The sequence below is a fragment of the Heliangelus exortis genome, chromosome 23 (assembly GCF_036169615.1).
Source record: "Heliangelus exortis chromosome 23, bHelExo1.hap1, whole genome shotgun sequence".
NCBI classification, from domain to species: domain Eukaryota; kingdom Metazoa; phylum Chordata; class Aves; order Apodiformes; family Trochilidae; genus Heliangelus; species Heliangelus exortis.
Window position 1 is genome coordinate 4208194 of NC_092444.1, and position 24264 is coordinate 4232457.

At 49.9% G+C, this 24264-nt stretch overlaps 1 protein-coding gene across 3 annotated transcripts in view; it reads left to right on the forward strand.

Annotated features, from left to right (window-relative positions):
- Window positions 1-24264, forward strand: part of SAMD11 (sterile alpha motif domain containing 11) — a 196198-nt gene that overhangs the window by 153427 nt on the left and 18507 nt on the right. For all 3 annotated transcript variants that reach the window (XM_071767379.1, XM_071767377.1, XM_071767378.1), the window contains 3 exons: window positions 5414-5506; window positions 11997-12161; window positions 17360-17510. In XM_071767379.1, coding sequence (XP_071623480.1) covers window positions 5414-5506; window positions 11997-12161; window positions 17360-17510 — 409 coding nt within the window. The remainder of the gene's footprint in view (window positions 1-5413; window positions 5507-11996; window positions 12162-17359; window positions 17511-24264) is intronic.

The window sequence follows — 24264 nt, forward strand, 5'->3', positions numbered from 1 at the left end:
GGGAATGTTTGCAGATAGCTTGGGCTAGGCTAGGGACAGTCCTGAGCTGGGACTGCCTGCCTTCCTCTGCTGTTTGTCCCCTTCATACTATTGAGCCTGATACAGCAGCAAGTGACAGGATGCTTCCTGTCCTGGGGGGCTTGTAATCTCAATCTAAATGACAACCAACAGGTAGATGGAGATGTAAAGGAACAATGAGATAACCCAGTGCAATTGCTAAGGTTTGAAGCCTGCTGCCTGCCATCTCCCTCAAGCTATTAAGCTGACCTGCTGGGAGAGGTGGGTGCTACCTTTATTTTGCAGTCCCCTTTGCCAAGCTCTGGTGGTGTTTCCCCCTTCCTTGCTAGAACTGACCCTTCCCCACGAGCTGGCATGCGCTGACATTGTTCCAGGATCCCAAGTTCCAGAAGCCCACTGCTTCCCTTCCCCCAGCTTCCCCAATAATTTTTTTGTTTTGGTTTGGTTTGGGGGTTTTTTGTTGGGTTTTTTTTTCCATTCTCATTGCCCTCAGTTAAATTATGGCCCGTTATTCCCATGACCTTGTGCTTCACTCTCCCTTTGTTCCATTGATTCCTGCTGGCAAGGGCTGGGGCCGATGTGCAGCCAGACTCCACGCTGCTGCACGCAGCCGACTGCGTGGCCCCTCCAACGCCAGCCTTTGTTGAGAGCAGCTCTGGGCCTGCTGGGACTCAGCAAGCTGGTGCTGCTTCTGACAAAGGCACAAGCCCACGGCTGGGGAAGGAAGTCTCCAGGGTCCCTGCAAACCTGTCACATTCAGCACAGGAGCAGACTGAGCAGCAGGGCTGGAGCCTCTGAGTCGTTTGAGCAGAGCAGCTCCTCTGGTGGCAGCCTGCTTGTGCCAAAGGCAAGGGGGAGAGATGAATAAATGGAGAGGCTGCCAAGGTATTTCAGACTGGACAGTGGGAATTGTCATCTTCAGGGCTTCAGTTTGGTGGGGGAGTTTAAGGGGAAGGGAGGAAGTTTTTCTCCTCTTAAAAGAATGTGAAGAGAGGTGAAAAAAGGACTCTTCTCTTGTTAAATGTTGGCTATCAGAGCCTGGGTGATTTCCCATGTGAGTTGGCTCAGTTCTGTGTTTATTCACAACTTCTGGGTGTAAGAAGCTTTCAGAGCAAAACCTATGAGATGGATAGGGAGCACAAGACATGTCTTGATCTCTTTTCGTTGTGTCTGTAGCATAACATGGCGCAGAAAGCCTTGCCCCTTGGCCATAAGTGGGACTCACTCTCTAGGTCACCCACTTAACATTAGGAGGGCAAAAATTTTGCAACCGTGTCACGTTTGTTCCAGGTGAAACCCTTTGCTCGGGGACATGGGCTCAGTTCTCACCCTGCTGTGTGTGTCCTTGGTGCATCTTCTCTGGCACAGATTCCCTTGTAAAGACTGGAGATGAAGTCCCTCTGTCTTTGGGGAAGCCTAGGGATACGTTTTCTAATCTTCCCAGCTGAATTAGACTCCCAAGTCCTCTCTACAAAGCTGATAATGAGGATTGGGATTCTTAGATGTGTTGGTGGACATGAGTGTTAAGTCACCCAGCTCTGCTGAGTGCTGGGAGGCTGAGGATTAGAGGCAGTGCAGGACTACAAAGCCCTGTTGCTTCCAGGTGACATTTCCACCCAGGGCCTCTAATCACAGTGCCTCAAGTCTAAAGAGAGCTCTGATTAGATAAAACCCGGATTGCCTTGGCTTCTACACAAGCTTGTTTTATGGTTTCATCCCCACATCCTTTCTCTTTATGGTGACAAAACCATTGGGGGATGCTTCTGGATGAGGCAGGAGTGCTGTCCTCCTCCAGCTGACCTACTTTCCTGGCATGTCTCTGTTCATGTTTCACTGGAGAAGTGCAGCAGGTGAGTGCTGGACTTTGGCTTCCCATGAAAGAGGGGGGGAAAATTCACTTTGATTTCTAGATCTTGGAGTGAAATGCTTCTCTTGAACACCTTCTGTACTGCCTTGTCAGGCTAGCAGGAGCCTTGAATGTCATGTAGGATCTGGGGACCTGCATGGGAGACCTTTGGGGTGTATGTGTGTGGTCAGGGCTGTGTGGCAGTGCTTGCAGTATGTGATCAGTATGCTTGGGGCTTCCTCTGGCACTCCTTAGTTGTGTTACTGCCTGGCCTAACTGAGTAACATTGCAGTTCTACTGCTAATGTCTTCATTTTCAGCTTTAATATTAAAAAACTGCCCTGATTTGTCTTCCTTTCAACTGCAATGCTTTGTAGTAGGCAGGATAGAGGAGGCAAAAGCAGGAATGAAAAACAAGAAGTTGTCCTCATCCTCTAAGGTGGAGCTTTGCTTTCTGCAGGTGCCTGGGCTGAGCAAACATCTCTCTCTTGGCCCTTTGGTCAATGGGTGGCAGCATACTCTAAATACCCAGTGGGGGTGGTAAGACATCCCAAAGCTACCCTGCCAACTCGGTTGCAAAACATTGTGGTTTTGCTGCTGCAAAGTCAGGGGCAGGTGGACTGTGGATGCTCCCATCCCAGCACCTTTCCCCCCTGTCCTGGTTCTCTGTGAGTGCAGTGAATGCCTGGAGAGTGGCGTGTGGATGTCAAGGAATGGATTTAGAGTATAGGGTCCTGTAAAAAGTCCCTTTAGGGTGTTAACCAGGTGTAAGTGGTATGCCAAAGCTGTGCATTAAGTTGCAGAGAGGAAAGGATTGGTGCTGTAACACAAATATGTCCCCATTTAGGTTTTACCCCAGGATCTGTGAGTGTGTGAAGTTACTAATGAAAACCTGACCTGCCTCTTTGGTGTTTTGCAGCTAAGAAAGCTAAGAGAAGGGTATGACTTGTAACACTGGACTAGAAATCAAAAAGATTGAGGTTGCCTTGTGCTCTCCTACTGCCTCAATACCTTTGGGGTGGATTGTTAAATCTTTGTGGCTACTGATGATAATTATTCCCTTTTCCTTGCTTACTGTGTATCTTGTTGATTCAGTTCCCAAACTTTTGGGGGATGAGGCAGTCTCTGTCACTTCCCGGGACTTAAATGAAGGACAGGTAGTGGGGGGAGAAAGAGGAAAAGTTGCATTCGGTGATCTGACTGACTTCTGTATAGACTGCTGGGGGCAACCCAAACAGAAACTCAGTGTGTGGGGTTTGGAGCTCGGGTAGAAAGTGAACCTGGAGTGCTGGAAGGGAAGCGCTGCCGGTCATCCCAGTGATTAATATGCTCGTGTGGGATCTCTCTGGAGGGGTGAGTTCAGATCTTGACTGAGAGGCATCTGGGCCCCTGTCCCCTCAGCACACTGCAGGTGGCAGCCTGTCACACCTGACTGTTCACACAGCTGCTGGCTTGCTGGTGTGTGCTGGGGAGCAGGGGTTGTGCAGGATGGTGAGGCACGGGGTGGTGCCGCTTCAGAGTTCCTGTGCGGTCTTGGTTTTCCCCTGGATGAGTGCAGGCAGTCAGGAGAGAGATGGGACTGGCATGGTGCTAGTCAGAGCAAATCTGCTGGCAGATGGGCACATGGGGGTGGGAGTGGAACAGCGAGAGAGAAGGAGTGATAGGAGGGTAATGAGGTGCCTTGGCAGAGTTGTGAAATCAGGGAATTTTTACTGCTCAGATTCTAGCTGCTATCACATGTAACTGCTGCTTCTGTCACCAGTTCTTCCATGGAACCTCTTCTGCCCTAAGTACAAGCCTCGCTGGGTTTTTCTGCCTCCTGCCCAGGCTGGGAGGGGTGAGCAGAGCAATGGGACTTTTGTTGCTTGAAAGCCACAAATCCTGGATGAGAACACTTCTGAGGAAGATACGTGGCTTCCAGTGCTAAGGGTGTGCAGCATCAGACTGACATTTCTAGGAAAATCACCATGACGAATGAAGAGTTCTGTGGGGAGGGAGCTTGTGACTCTGATTGTGCTGTGTGGCCAGGTACTTCCTAGCTTTGAATGTTGGCTTGGCAAGATGATACTGTCTGTGGGTCTGGAGGAGTTATTTGGAGGGTAAACTGAGGCAGCAGGATTGTTAAAATTCAAGTTGTTTTGAAAAGCTGACTCAACACCTGGAAGGTGAAGACCTGAGAAAACTGAAGTGCTGTCACTGGTTGCCTCTAACCTTCCCAATTCATCTGCTTCCCAATTCCCACTGTTTTCCTGTATTTTCACTTTGCTTTTGCTTATGGATGGTTGCAAGCCTCTGCAGTTGTCTCTGAGTGCCAGGTTTGTTAGCAGGCTGGGTGACAGGGTCATGGCAAGATAAAATCAGAGGCGGCTTGTGCTCTTTAAAACCTTGAAATGCTGCTTGTAACTTTGCAGGGTTCCAGAACTGCTCGTTGGATGAAGGCACTGCCTGGCAGGCTCTGCCCTCAGCTCTGTGGCTTTCTGCTCTTGGGGCTGCTCAGCAGCCACAGATCTCAATAAATACAATGCCAAGGCAGGAACCTGGGCTTGCTGAGCTGAATTCAAAGTCAGGAGGAGTGATTCGGAGGGACAGTTGCTTGGCTTAAAATGTCCTTTGGAACATAAATAATTTTGTTGTTCTTATAAATAGCACCAAGGGGGTCTGTAACCTTTTTTAACCAGCACACTTTGGGCAGATTGCAGCAGCTTTGCACGCGTGTTGGCTCGCAGGCAGGGGCAGTGTATACTCGCTCAAATATGGTGCTTGTTTGTGAGATTTTTTTTTTTTTAAGATGCTGCATCTTTAACAAGCCCTTGATAGATGAGAATTTGATGCTTGCAGTGACAAACAGTCTCTTCCTTCCTGCCCATATGCAACATCATGCTTTCAGTTTCCCCAGCATTATTATGGGAGGATATTGATTTTAAATCTGTTCGGGGACGCTGTAATTGTATATTAGATATTTTGTGTTGGTTTTTAGGGCTTCAGTAATGCAAAAGGCTTGAGTGTTTCCGTAGAATCTAGAGGGGGAAGATTGCTAAGGACCTTGAGGTTTGAAGGAGGAGGGGGGGGGGGGGGAGGAGGGGGAAAGAGAGAGAGAGAGAGAGAGAGAGAGATACTGTGGTAGGAAGATTCAGAGATCTGTTGTGCCTTTTTTTGTGTGTGTGTTGTTTTTTCCTCTCCTTTCTCTCCCCCAGTTGCTTTGCATCAGGGCATGAAAGGAGTGGAAACACCAGGGGGACAAAAGGCAACAGAACAAATGATGAAACTCAGTAAGGAAATCAACTGGATTTAGAATTTATAGCTTTAAAATGTTGCATTGATCAGTGTGTGAATAGTCATTATGTGCTTTTGGACTGCGTGATTAGGAAAGCAGATCAAGGCTCTCAAGATGATGATTTTTCTTACTTTCAATTTTTTTTACTCTGTCTGTAATGTGTGTGTGTGTCTGTGTGAGAGAGAGAGAAGGAAAATACCAAAGTCTCTCTGCTTGCTTCTGCAAAGAGGAAAGTACAGCCTTATCTGATACTCAGGTTTCTCATCTCTCTTCTAGATGAAATTTTAGGCAAGAGAAGAGTATGTTCTCCCAACAGCAGCAGTGAGTGTCCTTTAGAAAGCAAGAAAGCCAGAAGTGAGTCCCCAAAGGGTAAGTGCCGCTTCTCCATCCCCTTCCCCTTTCTTCTCCGTTCTTAAGAGTGGAACTTAATTGAAATTAAGGAGGGAGGGAAGGGAGGGTTGCAGGAGGCTGTGGTGTGGGAGCTGTAAGTATCCGGCAGGGAGGGTGCATGAAGGAGGCTACCAGGGCACTGTGCTTTCTTTATCTAATGGGAGGGAAGCTTGCAGTGCGAGAAAGGGATTGCCTCTTAATTAGAATAATTGCTTTATGATTAAAAAGGCAAGCTGCAGCTTTTGAGGTGGATTTTAGGGGTGTTTCTACTTTTCAGGCAGAACGTCTTGATTACATGTTTAATAAAAAAGATATACACAGGCTTATCATGCTGGCATCTGTTCCTTTAAAGGAAAAAAAAGCAGCCTAGCAGGGAGAATAGGGCTGCCTCATTCTTTCTTATGCATTTAGGGCACTGTTCCTATAGAGATGGAATCTGCAAAAGGTCTCTCTTCTTAGGGATTTTTTTTTTTTAATCTTCTGATTTGTCTTATTGTTCTTTTCTGTAAACATGATTTTTAAACTTTCTTTACGGCTGGCAAAGTGGAGTGGGTAATGGAGCCTGCAGTTAATGACTTTGTCTAGAGGTTGCATAAATGAGGTTTTACAGGCTGTTCACTTAAAGGCTTTGTTGTTAAGTTCAAACTAATTAGCTGTCAGTAATACCCATCTTGATCACGGTGCTTAACCAGCACTCTTTGACCACTAAAAAAAATAATAAAAGCAGACTGGCTGTCTGAAGCTAGAGCCTGTTTCATGGGTCTGGAGTCCAGCAGCTGAGACTCCTCAAGGTGTATGTTCTCAATAACCAGTCCTGGGAATCTCCAAGGGGACTTTTTGCAGCAGTTTGTGCTGAAGCCTTCTTAACCTACATATCATATATTAAGCTATCTAAAGATGTATTTTAGGGACCTGTACTGCATCCTAATTTCACATAATGTTCCTGTATACTGTCTCTTCTTGACTCCTTGTCTCCCAGTTATGATTGGAAAGGCAACATACTCTGAGAGGATCTTGAATGCTTGTGTCACTTAATACAACATTGCTGACACCACCTAAGATCATACTAAATCTTTTCTTTCATGTAACCCTCTCCTAACCCTTAACTCCTTAATAGAAGGAAAAGCACAATAGATTTTTATTAGGCTTTTCTGAAACTTGTAAAGAGGAACCCTATCTACTGCTACTCCTCACCTTTTTTCCTTGTTTTCTTTCATCTTCTGTGTTCCTCTTATCACTGAAATGTTTCCAGTAGGTGTGTAGGTAAGTTCCAGTGGGATGCTTCAATAGGTTCTGAAACACATTTGTTACACAGGGATGTGGGACTCTTACGACATACTTGATACACCTGTTGTCAGCTTTGCTGGTTCTCCTGAGTCTGTATCCCTTGTAATTCCAAGAGAACACATGCTTAGGAACTGAAGCCAGGTAACAGCAGCCTATGAGGCCTGACTGAGAATGTGCTAATCTTTGATCAAGCCATCTGAAACCAAACTACTGCCTTTGGATTCTTCCTAATAAAGTGGCTGAAGTTGCACAAATTGATGGTTTTGCCATGGGAGCAGCAGAGTGATCCCATTCCCTTCTTTCCCCTGGCTTTCCCACTGTTTACCTGAGTGGGTTGAGTGCAGCAGATAAGGAGCTCTTGGTGCACTCCAGATCTGAATCCTGTTCCTTAATTCTGAATGTCTTGGGGATTCCCCCAGCTCATTAAGAGAGGTGTTCCTAGGAAGCCTGGAATAAAAGCAAACTTGTTTTATACTCCCACTTTTTTCTCAGAAAACCTCTCTTGCCCTTTAAAGGACTGTGAGATGGGATGGAATATCTGAGCAGGGCCTTTTACTGATCTCCAATGTTCCTTTTTTATTTATTTATTTTTTTATTATTCTATTAGTTCACTCTTCTCTCCTCTTGCAGGCATTTTCAGCTTAGGCTGTGCTGGTGCTAGAACATCATCAGAATAGCAGGAGGCTGAGTAGGGGCAGAGATTCTTGTGCTTTTGGGGCCTTTACCTACTCCCCCCCTGCTAGGAAGGGGGGGGTCAGAGAAGGGGCTAAAGCCAACGTTGTAGTGTCTTCTGGCCAAGCAGTGAGAGCATCGTGTAGCTGAGAACTCCCAGGAGAGTTCCCTGCTGTTGGCCAGAGTACTGTGAGGGCCAGGAGGAAAATGACCCTTGTGTTCCCAGCTCTGTCCTGAGGAGCTGTTGGAGCCAGGAGGCCCTGCTCAGTGCCAAGCTGGTTTCAGACAGGATGGATCCCAGTGACTGGGTTACTGGAATTTGGGAACTACTGCTGGGGAGTAGTGCTCTGAAGTGTCAGATTGTTCTAGAGCCCTGAGCCTGGCTGGGGCCTGGGTGCTGTGAGTGCAGTTTGTGATTTAGAAATGGGGTAGGCAGCCAGGAGCAGAGGGGATGTTTTGTAGCCCATGCAACCCCACTCTGTCCTCTGCCTGCAGCCAGGCCCCCTCGGGACATGTCCCTTCCTTTTGTCTCCTCCCCAGTGGTTTGCCTTGTGTGGCTGCTGGTCCTCTCTGCCTTTGGCACTCTCCACTGGTGGGGACTCTTCCTTTCTGCATCCCAGGCTGGTCCTGGATGCATCCCTTGCCCAGGGCACAGCTGCGTTGTCTCTGGAACAGCCTTTTGAAGAGGAGAAGTGACCCTGTGCCTGCGGCACATCTCGTGCTGCTGTGGCTGCGCCTGACGAGGCAAGGAGAACAGAGGCAGCCAAGTAAATCACTCCTTCTCTCTGACTGAGTGAAAAAACACCTGTAGGGCTGGAAACCCTTCCAGCAGGGAAGCAGTAACCTTCCCTTCCCCCCTCCCCAGCGCTCGCAGTGTGTGCACCAGAGATCAAAAGAGAGCCCTATCTCAGTGGAAACAGGGCCGCGCCAGCACGGCTGTCAAACAGAGCAGAACGTTCTCGCGTCTAATATGGAAATGTGAGCATATCAGAGGCTGGGAGCGAGGGCTGCTGCTGGCAGGTCATGGAGGAAGCTTTCTCCCCAGGAGACAATTCCCCAAGTAAAATCCTTACTCCTGCAGCAACAGCGTGCCTAGAGATCTTCTTCTCTGATACGTTGAGACGTGAAATAAAACGGAGCGATGGCAAGGAGAGAAAATCAGGAAGAGTGGTTGGATTCCTGTTTGAGCCACTGAAAAATAAATCTGGTAAAAGCCTCATCATTTGAGAAGATTTGAAACTAAGTGCTGGAAAACCACCTTGGAAACCTTGTTGTGCTCACCCCCTGGGGTGGGCTGATGAGCTCATGTGCTGCCCCTTCTTCCATTCTCTCTTTTTTTAAAATTTTTTTTATTATTAAACAAAATCTTGTTGCATCTTTGCTTAATGAAGTAGACCAGAACTGAAGCTGGACTGTAACTGAGCAGCCTCTGTCAATTAGTTCCTTTTTTTTTTTTTTTGGGGGGGTGGGTGGGTATATCCACATGCTGATTGATTTGGCAGCTGTCCTTTTAGGCCAAATGAAGACCTGATGGTTGGCCCCATTCTTACTAACAATTTAACAATTTCACTGTCCCCCAAACCCACGCTGCTACGTATGATGGGAGTGGCCATGGGCCCTCTCTGCCCTGGCAAGTGACAGCTCAGGGAGCAGAGGCCCTAAAGCACCTGACCAAGGGCTGGCTTTGAACCTGGGCTGAGGTTTCTTGAGCTTTTCCTGGGGTTGTGAAGAGGGAGCCTCAACCTGTCATGGGTTTGTTGTAGCAAAGGGCAGTAGGCAGTCAGGCTGGATGCTCCTGTCCTGTCTGGGATTGCTTGGGGAGCTTTATAAAAGCTTGGTGAATAGGTTGTGCAGCAGCTGCTGCCATTGGGATGCTACAATATTGGTGTAGGATGGGAGAGAGAGGCTCCCCTTGGCTTGGGTGAACAGGGGTGCATGCTGGAGAGCAAGGAGACCCAGCATATGCTTGCCTCAGTTGGGCCTTCCCTGTGACCATGCCAGGGTCCATTTCACACCTGGCAGCTGGAAGAGATTTGGCAAGATCAGTCCCCTGCATTACCCCCTGGTAATGACAAAAGCAGACAGCAAAGCTTCAGCAGAGCTGGAATTATCTCTGGCTGAGTCATGTGAAATCTTCCAAGTTTTAAGTGTGGAAATCCAGCCTTTCCTTGGACTCCTCCTTCTTCTTCTTCTTAGCCTCCCCTTCCCCACCCCCATCATTTCCCCCCCCTTGCACCTGAAATCTGCTCTATGGCTGATCGGATAGAGTTTATGGTAATTAAGTGTTATTAAATCCCCTCTTCCCCTCCTTTTTTTTCTCTAATAACACAGCTGTGTGGAAAAAAAAAAAAACCAACCTCCAGTGTTTTTTTAAATCAGATCTGTGGCATACAGGCATACAGCTTTGCCCCTGAGAGCTCTGGGTGAGAACAGTAACAGTTGGTGCACTTCTGTGTCCCTGGCAGAATCTGGCCCAGAGAGTGATCTGGTGGGAAGAGGACCTGGAAGGGAATTCTTCCCCCCACCTCCCTGCTCCTTCCACTGGTGGAAAGAGGCTTGGGTACCAGAGATGGGCAAGGGGAAGGAGCAGGCATGGTGTGGCTGGCTTCTCCTGCAGCCTCCTTCTTTCAGATCTGATTTCTAAGTGTGGTGCACACAGCATGGGGTGAGGACCCAGCTCCTGATCCCAGCTAGCTTGAGGCAGGACACAAACCTGTGATTTGCACAGGAAGTTTGTGCTCCCTGAGATGCAGTTACATATCACTGGGTAGAGATCAGTGGTTGCAGATATGGCCATGAATTTCTGTGCTGAGTGAACATCCTTGCTGAGCTGGATGGCTGAGCTGAGTTGGAGGGGTCTGAAGTCATTTCCCTCTTGTAGAGGAAGAGTACCTTGGGAGCTCTGTTTCCTTGAAACTTTTTGCCACACAAACTCATTATTGTTGTTGTTATTGTCCTCTCCTGTGTTTTGAGAAGGAGGTGGTTTTGGTATGATGTGAAGTTTCCATCCCCAGAATCTAAAATCCTGTATGCATTGATTGTGTAATGGTTTTGTAATGGTGGCAGACAACATTTGTTACAAATGGGCTCTGATTCTGTGGCAGAAATGAACCAGTCCCTAAACTTCTGCAGCAGGGCCACCTTTTACAGGCACTCTGTTCCCTAGACTGTATTCACCATGGACTGTATTTCCTGACATCTACCTTCGTGGCTTTTCTCTCACCTGAAGGAGATCCCAAGCTTTTTTCCCAGTAAGGTGTCCAGTGGCTTCATGTTCATTCCTGGTGCCAAGAAAATGGTTTGTGCTCAGAGCCACCACCTTGAATTAGGAGGCAGTCTGACAGCAGAGCCACCTGCCATGATCCCTGAGGGACTCTGTGAAATGAGGTGGATGAAGGAGCAGGAATCTGGGGCACACGGTAGGGTGGTCTTGTCATTCACTGAACACAGAGGTGGTCTTGTGACTGCAGCATGGGGGGAGCCCTTCCCACCCCCTCCCTTCCCTTCTGTCTGTTTAGGTTGTTACTGGGAGTTCCTCTCTGAGCAATGAAAAGGTTTTGCCTGTGGGGAAGATCCAAGATAAAATAGTGTTAGAGCAGCCACCACCAAGGCAGAGAACAGTAATTACTCTGAGTTCTGCTTACAGTAAACACAAAGCATCTGTGGTTTTATCTCCCTGATTGTCAGACTGGGATCCCTGCTGCCCAGGGAGCATGCAGAGCCTTCCTCAAAGCACCACCTCCCTCCTGGGCTGTGCAGTCATTCCAGGAAGATGGAGAGGTGGGCTTGTTGGCTGGAATTTTAATCACCTCATGGTGCTTAGCCATAGGGCCAGATCTGAAACAACCTCCTTTTGTGCCTTGTCTCCAAAAGCTGGGCAGGTGGACTGTCATCACTGCTGTGCAGTTGTCAGCATCACCTACACTGGGTGCTGGAACATCTCTCAAATTCTTGTGTCCTTGGGGGTGTTCAGGGAGGTGGGGGGAAGAGGTGTGTGTCTGATCAGGTATGTGTTGAATAAAAGAAATCACATCCCCTGAGATGAAAGGGTGAGAACTCAGTGAACTCTTTCATCCTGCCTGTCCTCTTTGCCACCTTGGAGGTAGAGAGCTTGCTGGTAATTTTGTGTTATTATAATGCACTGCTTGTTGCTTTAGGGAAATAAATACAAATTAAAAAAAAAAAAAAAAAAGTTAGTTTTTTGGGTGCTGCAGCAACTGAAGCTGTAGACTTTCCTGTGTATGAGTGTGCCCATGTTTGGAGCTATAGCAAGTTGTAGGTGTGTCTTGACTGCATATAATGGTACATCTGGGAGCACAAGGACAGCTGCATTAGGCAGCTTGGGACATCAGGTTTAGTGGTACAGTGTGGAGTTGTGGGAAGTTGTGCTGGTACCCATTAGCCTCCCTTTCTCTTCCTTTTGCACTGTCCTCGTACTTATGTGATTTTTTTCCACTGTATTTCTCTCTGGAAAAAAAAAAAAAAAAGACCAAATCTTTCTGCTCTTCAGAAAATTCCCACACACCTCTGCTTGAGGACTCGGTGACTCAGATGACCCCCGAGGAGCACTACAGGCGCATGATGTCAGCACTCAATGAGCACAGCACCTTCGAAGAGCAGCAGCAACAACGTCTCTACCAGCTGGCCAACAGCATGGCAGTGCCCAGCCATGGAGGTACTGACAAGTGGGAGAAGGGCCTTGCTTTGCCATTCAGAATGAGTCTTGTAAAATGTCCCTAACCCCTGTGTGCATGTGAAGAGGATTTATGGGATGCGTGTTCATCGTGTAGTGTTTATAATGCATGTTGTATGTTTATCATGCAGTGTTCATCATGCATGTTGTGTGTTCATCATGCATGTTGTGTGTTTATCATGCATGCTGCATGTTTATCATGCAATGAATGCAGGTGGTGCTGCAGACTGTTTCTCCCACCAGCTCTGTGGGGACATCTGCCCTCAGCCATCTATAAACACTGACACCTTCTGTAGCTGTCTGGGGGGGCTACACATTCACATCCTGGAGCAGATCAGCTGCACCATCCCTACGTGTATTTTGCAGTGGCAGGGAGAGGGGGTTCCTTTTGTTCTGTTGTTTCATGTCAACCTAAATAGTCAATCTGTATGCAAGTCTTATTTGGGTCATGAGTGTTAGCATCATGCAGGGAGCTTGTGAGATGTAGGCAGTGATGGGATCTGAAAGAGCAATGTGATGCTGCAGGATATGGTTAAGCATTGGTAGTGCTGGGTTCAGGAAGTTTGTGCAGTAGTTGCTACACATGGACATAGCATAAATTGGTGTTTTAAAAGACCTTTCACCTTGATGAGAATTCAGTGTCTCATGATTTATAGACAATTAGAATCTGCAGATGAAGCTAAGTTGCAGTGAAGACAGCTTAGCAGGTAAATGCTGAAGTCAGTGGGACAGGCTCATCTGTGGTATTATCTGTTGAAAGCAATTGTGTTTCCATCACCAAGGGCTGAGCTGGTCCTTCACCAGCTGAAACCAGATCTGCTGTGGAGAAGTGAGGGAAAGGGTTGCTGAAAGGGAGAGAACTTCTTCCATATCCAGTGTGTGATCACTTGGTCAGGGCTTTCTCAGAGCATTTCCATAAGGACCCTGTAGGTTGCAGCTTCCAGCCTTAAGAAATTGTCCCCAGATCTCTCCAGGATGGTGTGGTTCTGGAGATAGCTGAGGGACCCCTACTCCTTATTTATGGCCCATTGCACTCCTTGCAGGTTGTTCCTCAGTACTTGCTTGTCTGCTGCTTCTAGGCTGGAGCAGCACAGGATTATTTCTGCACTGGTGTCTGTGTTCAAGGGAAGATCATGCCATTCTCCTCTTTAAAAGGAGGATGGTGCTTGTACAGTGTTGTTAGTGCAAGGAGGGGAATATCCAAACCCTGGTCCTGCAGCAGCAGCCCCCTCCTTGGCAGATATCATTGTCCAATGCTGCTGCCTTGTGCTGGGACTGTCACTGCTGTCCTGAGGGCAGACAGGTCCTGCAGTGCCAGCATCTGACGGATCTCCCATGACTTGGAGAATTGTCTGTAAGTTTTCCCCGGATTGTGGAGGAAGCACATCCTGCTCTGTGCCTAAAGGGGGCACCAGGCAGTTACAGGTTCTGCCCTGAGAACCGCTGGAGCCCGCTGAAGGCTCCTCAGCCCACGGGGACACTTTGCCTTCCCTCGGGTGACAAAGCTGCTGGTGCTGGCTCGACTTGGCCCAGGGTTAATTTGTGCACTGTACCCGGGTCCTCTGATGCTGAGAGAAGTGAGAGAAGTACCTCAGCTGTTTGGATCAGGTGAAGTCAGGGTGATGGAAGAGGTGATACTGTCCCAGTTTGGGAAGCAGAGGGTGGGAGGGGCAGTGTAAAGCAGCTGTGCAAGTGTCTGTACCTGTGCTGCTCCTCACCCGGGGCTGACACATCCCTGCCTGGGTGATGGGGGAAGGAGCACGAGCAACATCAGCAAAGCATCCAGTGAGAGCTGGAGGAGTATCTCTGGTCTAGAGTGTAAATCCCCAGGGCTCCTTGTTAGGTTAATGAAGAGGCTGTCTTCTTTTCCAGTCTGATTTGATTGGCTTCTCTAAGGGCAGGAAGGAGATTCCTTTCTCTGTGGAGTAAGGATTTGCTTATCAGCAAAGGCATGGTATAAACCTGTGCTGAGGCCCACGTGAACACAGAACATGTGTGCTGCTCAGCTCTCCCTGATGTGTACAGAGATGCAGAGCTCCTCCAAGCATGGTGCATAGGCAGAGGGCAAAGCCAGGCACCAGGAAGCTGGAGTTTCCACATGTACATGCAATGAACACGAGCACAGGACACAAGACACCAATATATAATACCCATCATGCCCATGCAGACATGCAAATGTTGAATAATCAACCCTGATGTGCAGGTCAGTGAAGACCGTGTTGAATACAGCAGAGCATGAACTCAGCACAAAACGTGGTTTGTGTGCCAGTGCTGTGACAGCTGTGATAAACCCCTTAACCTGGGCACACAGAACATGTGCATCCAGGCACTGTGCTGCAGAAAACCTGGTACCCCCCACATCATGAGCAGAGGAGCTCACCCCATTAAAAGCCTGATGTATTTTTTGTGATTGGGATTAAACTGTCTCATCAACATTTGTTAGGTGAGGGGTCACGCTGAGGTTTTGGGGTGGGCAGGGTGAGAAAGAGAGTCTGCACAGCCAAACTCTCCCGTGTAACATTGACAAGACAAAACTTTGTGTATTTTGGATTGTCTCCACACCACAAGGCTCTGGTTGGGCTATAAATTATTAGTGCCAGTACAAAGCGCAGTTTATCTGCGGGCTCACATGGAGGCACCAATAACATTAATAATTAAAAAAATGTTAATAATTTAGAAATCTTTTTTTTTTAATTGCTTTTCAACCCCACATCACCCCCCTCCTCCACCCCCATTCTCCCAGTGGCATTCATCCCACATTCTGAATTCAGTCTGTCTGCGTGCCTGGAACCTCCATCCGCCAGCGTCCCACTGTCAATCACTCTGATTTCCCAACTGTCAGGGCTGTGCAGGACTGTAAATACAGATCCAGGGAGGGGGGGAGGGTGTGCGAGGGGGGTAGAGGGGTGCGGGGGAGGGAAGGAGGGAAGAGGAAGAGGAGAGGAGGGGGGATGTGGGGGTTTGTTGCGGTCACTCAGGATCAATGCGGCTCCTGGAGTTGGCTGCGTGCCAGACTGCTAAATTAGAGGCACTGTGGCAATAAGGAGTGACCTGGGGTTTTCAGATAATTAATTTATAAACACTGGAGGTACATGGTCCCTGGCTTGAAGAATTCTCCAGGTTTTTGGTTTTTTGTTTTTTTTATTTAATGTGGTCTGATGGGGTTTGTTGTTTCACTATTTCTTACGTACTTTTGCAGTTCATTAATATTATGTCATTTTAACGTTTGTCCCTTCAGGTAAGGGGTGTTGGGACAGGAACTGGGTGTGCATGAATGTGGGTAGGAACACTCAAGTACCAACACTGTCCCTACTGCCTGCAAATATAGCAGCTGTATAAGTGTTTCTACCCCAACTTTCAGTCCTACCATGGGGCTTCATCCCTGAGCATCACCAGAATATTTGATAAAGTGGTTGATGAAGCCCTGGTTGGGCTGGGCACATCTTGAGGGTGATAGGAATATGGGTAGCTGGGTTTTCCAGAAGCAAAGCAAACAGCATGAGGGCATAAAGGGAGGCAAGGATATGGGGAATGTATCATTACCAGTTTCATGCAACACTCAAGTGACCTGGCTTCATGAACCAGTCGTGAGGAGAGGACAAACATGCTGCTTTGGAATATCAGTGTTTGAGTTGATTCTGACTGGGGTGTGTTCACAAAGATAAATCTTCCTCTGCTCATCTCCCAAGCTGTGCTTTGGTTTCCTCTTGCAGAAGTTTCCCCTAAGCATGCATCTGGGTGTCTGCATTTCCTGTGTCTCGTGGGAATGGCAGCAGAGGTTTTGCTGTGGGACATAAGCGAGTTGTGTACAGGATGGTTTCTAAAAAGTGTAGCAACTCAGGGCCTCCTGATGCTTACTTGTGAGTGAGTAGCACTCTGGAAACAGTCCCTGTGATGCAGTGCTCTGGATGTCAGTGTCACTGGAGCTTTTCACAGCTCTGTCCAGCTACGTTTCCCTGAGATGCCAAGTGCAAGGCCAAGCCAGCTGTGCTCACATCACCTGCTCTTCCTTAGAGCACGTTGTGATGCCCAGGAAGTGTTGTGGTGCGTGTGGTGGCCCTGGCAGCCTTGTCCATCATGTGGGGGCAGCTGTCCCCACCCTGGAGACACTTTTACACCCGTGTAATTGTGGTTGCCCAGTCTGCCTGTGTCACAGGTGGAGTGTTCTGCAGCTGCAAGGTGGCCGTGCAGGTTTAAGGGGGGTGTGTTTATTTCTGACCTGCAGCGGTAATGGGGCTGGAAGACCCCATCCTCATCCTCCTCTGCTCCATGGCCCAGCCTTTTCCTTTCCCACAGCAGACCTGTCCCTGTCACTCCTTGCCCAGGGGGTGGCTGCAGCATCCCCCAGGCTCTGGGTGGTTTTCTCGGGGGTGTCACCATGCTTAGGAGAACATCCCTGGGTGCTCTGTAGCACAGTGGGAGATGCTAGGCCGTGGTTGGCTTGTTTTGTTTTTTTGGGGGGAACCAGGGGTTCCCAGCACAGGGCGCTGTCCACGGCAAACCCTGCGGTTCCGGGCGGGGGGTCGGGGTTCGGACCCAGATCGCTTCTCGGCAGCGGGGTGAATCCGGTCCCTCCGCGGCGGGGCCGGGGCAGGTGCCGTCCCCGGTGCGCGGGGAGACCGGAGCGGGGAGGGCAGGCGGGTGGCTCGGGAAAGCCTCCCTCTCCTTTTTGTCTTCCCCCATTCATCCTTCCCCTCCCTCCTTCCCTCCCTCTCTCCATTCCCTCCCTCCGACAGGAAGGCAATTAAACAGCAATCCACCCCCTCCCGTAGTTGCACAATTTCCTCCGCTGCCAAACTCCCTTGGCGGCGGAGGCGGATCCCGGTCCCGCTAAGAGCCCGCTCGGGCGGGTGAGTACCCGGGGCAGCTCAGCCCGGGGTCGGCCGCGGCTTCCCCGGCGCTTGACAGCCTGCCTGCCCCGCCGAGCCGGACAGCGGGGGAAAGGGGCAAAGGAGCAGGCTGTCACCCAGGGGCTACGAGAGGGGACGGGACAGAGCCCCGGCGGCAGCGGAGAGCCGGGAGCAGCCCCGGAGCAGCTCTGTCGCCCCGGGAGGGGAGCCGGAGCAGCGGGCGGGCGGTGGGGACCTGCGGGGGTCGGGGAGGCGGGGGGGAGCTTGGGGCCCGTGCCGGGCAGCAGCAGTTCCAGTTCCAGCTCCAGCTCATCCCTTCCCTCTCCCCAGATCTCCTCCGGGCGCGGCAAGAGGTGGCGGCGGCGGCAGCGGCGCGCAACCCCGGCGCGATGGAAGCGCACATCCCCTCGGCCAGCAACTCATCCAGCCAGCGGAGGAAGCAGGGCCTCCCCCAGCACAGGGACACCCACTTCCCCGAGAGGTACCGCGGGGGCGGCTCCGTCGGGGGACGGGGAAGGGCCGGCAGCCTCTCACCCCCGCCCCGGGGCGGGGTTTGCTCCCGCGGCGGCGGCGTGGCAGGGGGGGTGACCGGGGCGGGGGGCTCCGGGGTGCACCCTCTGAGCCAGGCTGAAAAGGCGTGTGCAGGGTGAGGGTCCGGGTGGGGAGGGTGGTATAGATGCCCCGTGGGGGTGAGCAGATTTGTCTTGCCCTCGGGAATGTGTCAGTGTCTCCCTGGGGCGTTTTCACCCGTTGGTGCTGGTGCAAAGTGTGAGTTATGGTGCGGTTGCCTCATGCTGGGACGTCTGTGTGCAGAGGGGGGGCTGTGCTCACTCACATCCAGGCTGGGGACTGGCTGGCTGGTGGGAACCCAGCATCCCATTCCTGCCTTGGATCTCCAGAGCCAAGCCAGACTCCAGCCTGTTCTTTGGCACAGAGCAAGCTAAGGTGTTTAAGTTTGCATTTTATAGCATCCCCAGATAATGTGAGAGAATGGAATGGAAAGAGATTTTTTTTTTTTTTTTTTTTTTTTTTTTTTTGAGTAAGGAGGAGCTTTTCTTTACCACGGTGCTGGAAAGCTGATTTCCCTTCCCCTCCCCAGGAAATTCTAGCTCATTTATCTTGTTCTGTGCCATAAGCCATTCCCTCTGCAATCAAGAACTTCAGAAGGATATTAAATTAAAGCTGCATGCGTTCCTGACAAGGATAGCAGAGGCAGGAGAGGGCCTGGCAGCCACGGGGATGCAGAGGCTCTGAGTATCACAGGACAAGCTGTGAAAGGCTCTAGTTTCTGCATTTTTTGGCTTTCATCTCGGGTTGGGGGCAGGCAGCAGGCTGCAATATTAGTTCTATAGTGGGTGTGTGTATGTGTTGGGTTCAGTCTTTCCCCCCCCCCCCCCCATTTATATCTTTGGACATCCTGTCTGTTTTTCCTTCTTTCTGACCAGTGGGTTTGCAATGTGTAGGGGCTGGGCAGATCTGGCAAACTTTTCTCCTAGGGGGTGTACTTTGGCTAACCCACCTAATAAAATTCACCCCAGTCCATGTAGGCAGCCCCTATGAGGAATGCAGAGATAGAGGAGTTTTAGTGCAACCAGTCATCAGGAAAATTTCTCCAGCTATGTGTGGGCTGGAGGAGTGCCAGGCCAGCCAGAGGCCTGACTGAAAAGGCACATTTGGAAGTGTGGAGGTTGCTTATGGGGAGGTGCTGCACACAGGAGGGGCAAACTGAAAATGAATTAAATACGTATCAAATCCAGAGGTATTTGCCACTGGCAGGCAGGTGTTGTGGCTCATGGAGTTGGGCTAGGCCAGGAAGTATTAAATTGCTTGGGAAGAGGGTTTTATCTAAGGGTTTAAGGAGAGAACTGGAGCTGTGTTCCTCCCCAGTTATGGGAGAGGGAGAGAAGTTAGTTGCTAGCTCAGGGGACAGAGATTGAAGGGCAGGAGTTATGGCTGGAAAAGACCACTACTTCCCATCTTGATCCAGTTCTTCAAGTAGCCCCATGAACAGTTGGGTTGGCATAAGTGGAAGGGAAGTCCTGGAGAGGTGAGTTGAGGGAAAGGAACACTAAGGACCCAACCTGCCTTTGGTGTTGAGAAAAACCTCTGTAGGGCCTTGGATTAAGTTTGCAAGAGTCAGTTTGTGTCTCAGTTTCCCATGCTACATGTGATTCTCATTTTGAAAGCTGGTTTTAGTCTCCTAGGTCCTTCTCTAGATTGATTCAGACTTGGATTACAGGGTGCCAGGACTTGGGGGTTGGTTTGAAAAGACAGAGTTAAGTGTTATAAAAAGACTTGGAAGAGGAAAGGGTACAAGTAAAAGGTGTCACTGTAACTATTCCAGCCTGGAGCACTTCCCCTCTCCAAACTGCTGTCTCCTGCAAAAAATGGCAGGTGGCTGTGCCCTGCAGAGTTCCTTGGATCCTATTCCTTGGATTCTGTCTCCAAAATTTGTTGGCAGTGTATGTGGTTTTGCTGGGGTTGTTTAGCCTGGCGTGTTCTTACCCAGGGTGCTCATCTCCTGGGATGTGGTGCTGAACTCCTTCCTTATTGCACCAGGAGCTTGAAATGGAGCAGAGCACTTCTCACAGAGCCAGCCAGTGTGTCTGCAGCCTGGGCATCACCTGCCTTCAGCCTCTTTAGGGAAAAACTTTTATCCCTGCAAATGGAAGGCATTGCACAGGTGCTCAGACTGGGCTGGACCAGCTGCCCAGCAGTGGACTTGGTGTGGTGAGGCTTGTTGGGTAAGTGTGAGGTATTAGTGCTGTGCTAGGAGCTGCTGGGAGCTTGTTAATGTCTGCACAATGCATGGCATGGGATCTGTGTGGGAGAACCTGCCCCTGTCTCACAGGAGCAGGGAAAGACAGATTACAGTCAGCAAAAGGGCAAGTGTTGAGGCAGATACTTTAGTAACAGCATTTGGCTGTCTCTGGTACTGTTTCCAAGAAGCATTAGGGGCACAATTCATTTCCAGAACCACAGACAATTATGGGGTGAAGGCAGGAGGAATGCCAAGGAGTCAGAAATACTGCTTGTGTGAGATGCCATCAGCATCTTATCTGCTGGGGTCCTGGGAAGCTGAGCCCTCTGGCTGGAGTGTTCTGGGAGCAGGAGCCACAGAGTCTCAGAGCTGCACTGGTTGCCCTTCTGCTGCAGAAGGCTGACGAACATTGTACATCAGCCAGGGGCCTTTCTCTGTGCAAAGATGTGCCTCAAATACTCAGCAAGGATTTTTGGACTGGGTTCTTTCCATCTGCTGTTGCTACTGTTTTTTCTCTCACTGCCTAATTCCTGCCCCCTGTATCTTGGAGGCTTTCCTCTTCACTCCTGGCTCCTTGGCCACATGCTCCTCCCTCTCTGGACACATTCTCTTTCCTGCTCTTACCTACTTCAACCTTGCATCCCTCTCTCTGCTCTGAATGCTGTATCTCTCTCTCTCTGATCTCTGCACCAGGAGGATTCCTCACCAGATCCCCACTGGCTGAATGTTATGCAGAGCAAAGGCCAAAGTGCTTGACCTGATCTTCCTAATTTGGTTTTAGCACCAGATTGGATTTTGAGGGAGTGATTTCCCCTGGCAGCATAAAGCAGACCCTCTCTGTGCCCAGGTCTCATTGCTGCCCTAGAAGGGCAGTACCAGTATGTGTCTCTTCCTGCCTGGAAATCCCAAACACTGTTTTTAAAAAGCCATTTTATTTGTGTTCCCTTCCTGGCACAGTGTCTGCGGATAGCAAACCAGCACGGAGCTGTGTGCTGCTTGCCTATTACCTTGTGTTTAAAGTGTCTCTTCCTATCAAATGCAAAGCAGAAGAAAGCAGAGCTTTCATGCATTCTTTTTTTTTTTTTTTTTTCCCTCTTCCATCCGTTCTAAATTTATTTCCATGCCTTGCCGGTTTCAATCTGCATTTCCTGACCCTCTCACATCTCCTATCACAGCCTGTGCTCTGAGCCTTCCTTTTGAGCTTGGGGGAGCACTGCTCTGGGCTTGGAAGGATATGATGGGGTTAAAGTGAAAGGCTTGGTTTTAACAGTATAATGTGTAACCCCATAATGACTTTAAATATTGATTATTTGAAGGCCATTAGTGCTTATTGTTAAAGAAAAGTCGATAGTTTTTAAGCCTTGTGAACCATTTGTCTCCTGTTAAAGGACATATCAAATTTAGCAGCATGCAGTGCAAATCCCCTAATACCCTGCTCACAAGCCTCCAGCTGGCATATTAGGAAAAAAAAAAAAAAAAAAAAAAGGAGGGGGGGGGGGGCAAGGAATATGCAGTAACACAGAATTGCTTTCTGCAAAGTAGGGACAAAGCTTGTCAGATGTAATTGCCAAGAGCTAAATTCACACTCTCAGAGTATGAGACTGTAATTCAGCCCTTACTCTGAGGGGTGGAAGAAGAGGAGGAAGGAAATAAAGGGGGGGTTGATAAGGCCTGCAAAAGGATGCAAGGATTTGTGTTTTGGTGCAGGTCTGTCAGAAAGCACAGTAGCTTTTGTTAAGGTCTCTGGGGCTTTTTTTACTCCAGGGTTGCCAGTTTGATTCCAAGCTTGCTGGGAAGCAATTGGCTGTATCTGTACCAAGCAGCCTGGGAGGGCCTCCCAGCTCCCTGCCAGGACACGACCAGGTCCTACTCCCTCCCTCCTGTGCCAGGTTCCTGTGCCAGGGATGGGGCAGGTGGACTGGAAGGGAGCAGGGCAGGCTCCAACAGGTTCCCTGCCTGGACAGGCAGGAGCTGGGCTTGTGGGATGGCAAAAAGTGTCTGTCCTTTGTAGGAACACAGGTGCTGGGAATCACTGCTCCTTGGGGGCTCTGTCAGTGTGCCTGCACGGAGAAGAGTCCTTTATCACCCCAATATTTATGAGCATACCTCTTTTCTTTGTAAGTTATCTACTGCTACAGACTGAGTGTTAAGTGCTGGCAGGAGAGGTGCAATGACTCCTTGTTTGGCTGTGTGCAGCCTCCCTTCCCTGATTTCAGGCTCCAGGCTCCACAAGTGGTGTCACAGGGCCAGCTGTGGGACCTTTGGCTGGTGCTGCTTAGCTGGCCTCACCCAGCAGCTTTGCCCTACACACTTGTTTAGTGGAGAGCAGCTCCAGGGTTGCTGAGAGCATCCCTGGGGTCTCCATGTGCTCTGCTGTGTCAGGCAGACCTGATGACAGCAGGTGTAAGTCTCCCTGAATTTTCCAAACCTTTGGACTTGTCCCCAGCACGTGTTAACATGTGTAACATGAGCAGCCACTGACACAGCTCCTCTTACAACCATCTCAGCCCCTTCCCACTGAACTGCCTCCAGCTCTGTGTGTGTGGCAGCGCGGCAGCAATCACCTCCTCCTGCCATCCCCCTGTCCCCAGCCAGGCACTGATCGCCAACCCGTGATGGAAGTTGTGCATGGAAGCTGCACAGCTCCGAGGAGTGGCTGGATAGAGGGGGTGAGCTGCAGTGTCTTGAGCAGATGAGAATTCCTTAGGAATCAAAGCACCTGGAGTGTGATACCAAAGCAAAAAAATAGCCTCCAGTTAGCACTGGGCTGCCACCAAAGGGTGAACCATTTACTTTCTAGTGCCCAGTCCTGATCCCCATCACTCAATATGCTTCCAGGGCTCAGATTCTCTCCTCTTGGCTAAAATCAAGCAGCTCTCTTTGTTTTTAGTGTTTCCTCTTTGCTCTCTGTGTGCTGCCAGCCCCGGGGGCTCAGTGCCTGCTTACCTCTGGCACAGGACTCCCTTTTTTTTGCATTTATAACACCCCGGGAGGGCACGGCCACGGCTTTGCCTGGCCCCTGAATGGTTAAAACCGACTTGATTTCCTAAATTGCTTCTTATAAAACGAACAGCACGTCTGCCGGGCTCGTCTCCCCATGATTACAGCTAATTACGATCGAGCCGACACCTCCTCGCCCCCGTCATGCCGCTTTAATTGTCCGTTATTCATCTGCGGGCTGTCCGGGGTGGCAAAGCACTTGGCAGCCCAGCGACCGAGGCTTCGGCTAATTGTGAGGCCTCGGGGATTAGGGCAGGTGATTACACACTTCATGGTGTAATTACATAAGCATCGCTTGGCTGCTGCCCCGGCTCCCAGCCGAAGGTCAGGAGCTGCGTTACCTGAGATTAATTGGAGCTGCCAGCGGAGTGCGAGGTGCTGGCGGAGCGGTTATACGATTAGCATTAACATTTCAACAGCGACCGATCGATCTGTGGCTCTCCTCCAGACACGGCCCAGCTCTGCAATTAGTTTAGAGGAGAGCTAGGGGAGGAAGGAGGAGGAGAGGAGAGGAGAGAGGGAGGCAGCCAGGGGAAGGGGAGGAGGGGGAGTGGAGGCAGACGGGAAAGGGGGGAGGAGGCAGAGAGAGGCAGATGGGCAAGGGAGAAGGAGGAATTTTGGAGGGGGATCTCAGCCTGTTCCGTGCTGTGAGGCAGTGAGCTGTCATGGCTGGCACATAGAATGAGGATAAAACTACACCAGGAAGATCTGAGGAAAGGACAGGATTCCTTTCCTTTCCCACCTTATCTCCAAAGAGTCCTTATCTGGCTTTTCAGTTGGGTGGGATGGGGCATGGGGGGCTGGGATTCTCACGTTGTCCCACACTCACATGTTACCCCCCCCTGCAGTGGCTGTGCATTTGGTTTGTTTGTCACATGCACCTTCTTGCTCCCTTTCTCTTTGCCCTCCAGTCCCTCCCGAAGCAGATTTTATAGGGAGATACTGTAAAATGAAAATAAACGGCCCAGCACTTGGCTTTGCCTCTAGATGCCCTGGTGAAGGTAATAATGTTGTAAGTGGCCATCAAAAGGAATTAAGAGATACGCAGCCGGAAAGCAGAGATCTGCTTGCAGGCTCCCAGGGCAGATTTGACTAATGGAAGAGACCTTGGCTCTTATTCCCTTCCTGTTTCCTTTTTTTTTTTTTTTCTTCTCTTCTCTTCTCCCCCCTGCATGCAAGCAATTGCTGCCTGCCTTGCTTCCAGGCATTTTCCTCTTCCCCACCCCTCAAATTTGCCTCTCCAGTTGAACTCCTTTCCACTGCCCTTGTGGCACTTGCTGCTCACATCCCTCTTCCCATCTCATCTGTTGAGGTCTTCCTCGGCCTCAGAGTTTATTCACCAGAATTTAAGATCACACATAATCCTAGCTAGGACAGGGCCTTCAGTGCCAGTGAGGCTTTCAGACCTTCTCAGACCCACTCTCCAGCTCCCCAAACACGAAGTGCCTTTTCATTTGTAATAGAGTTGAGACAG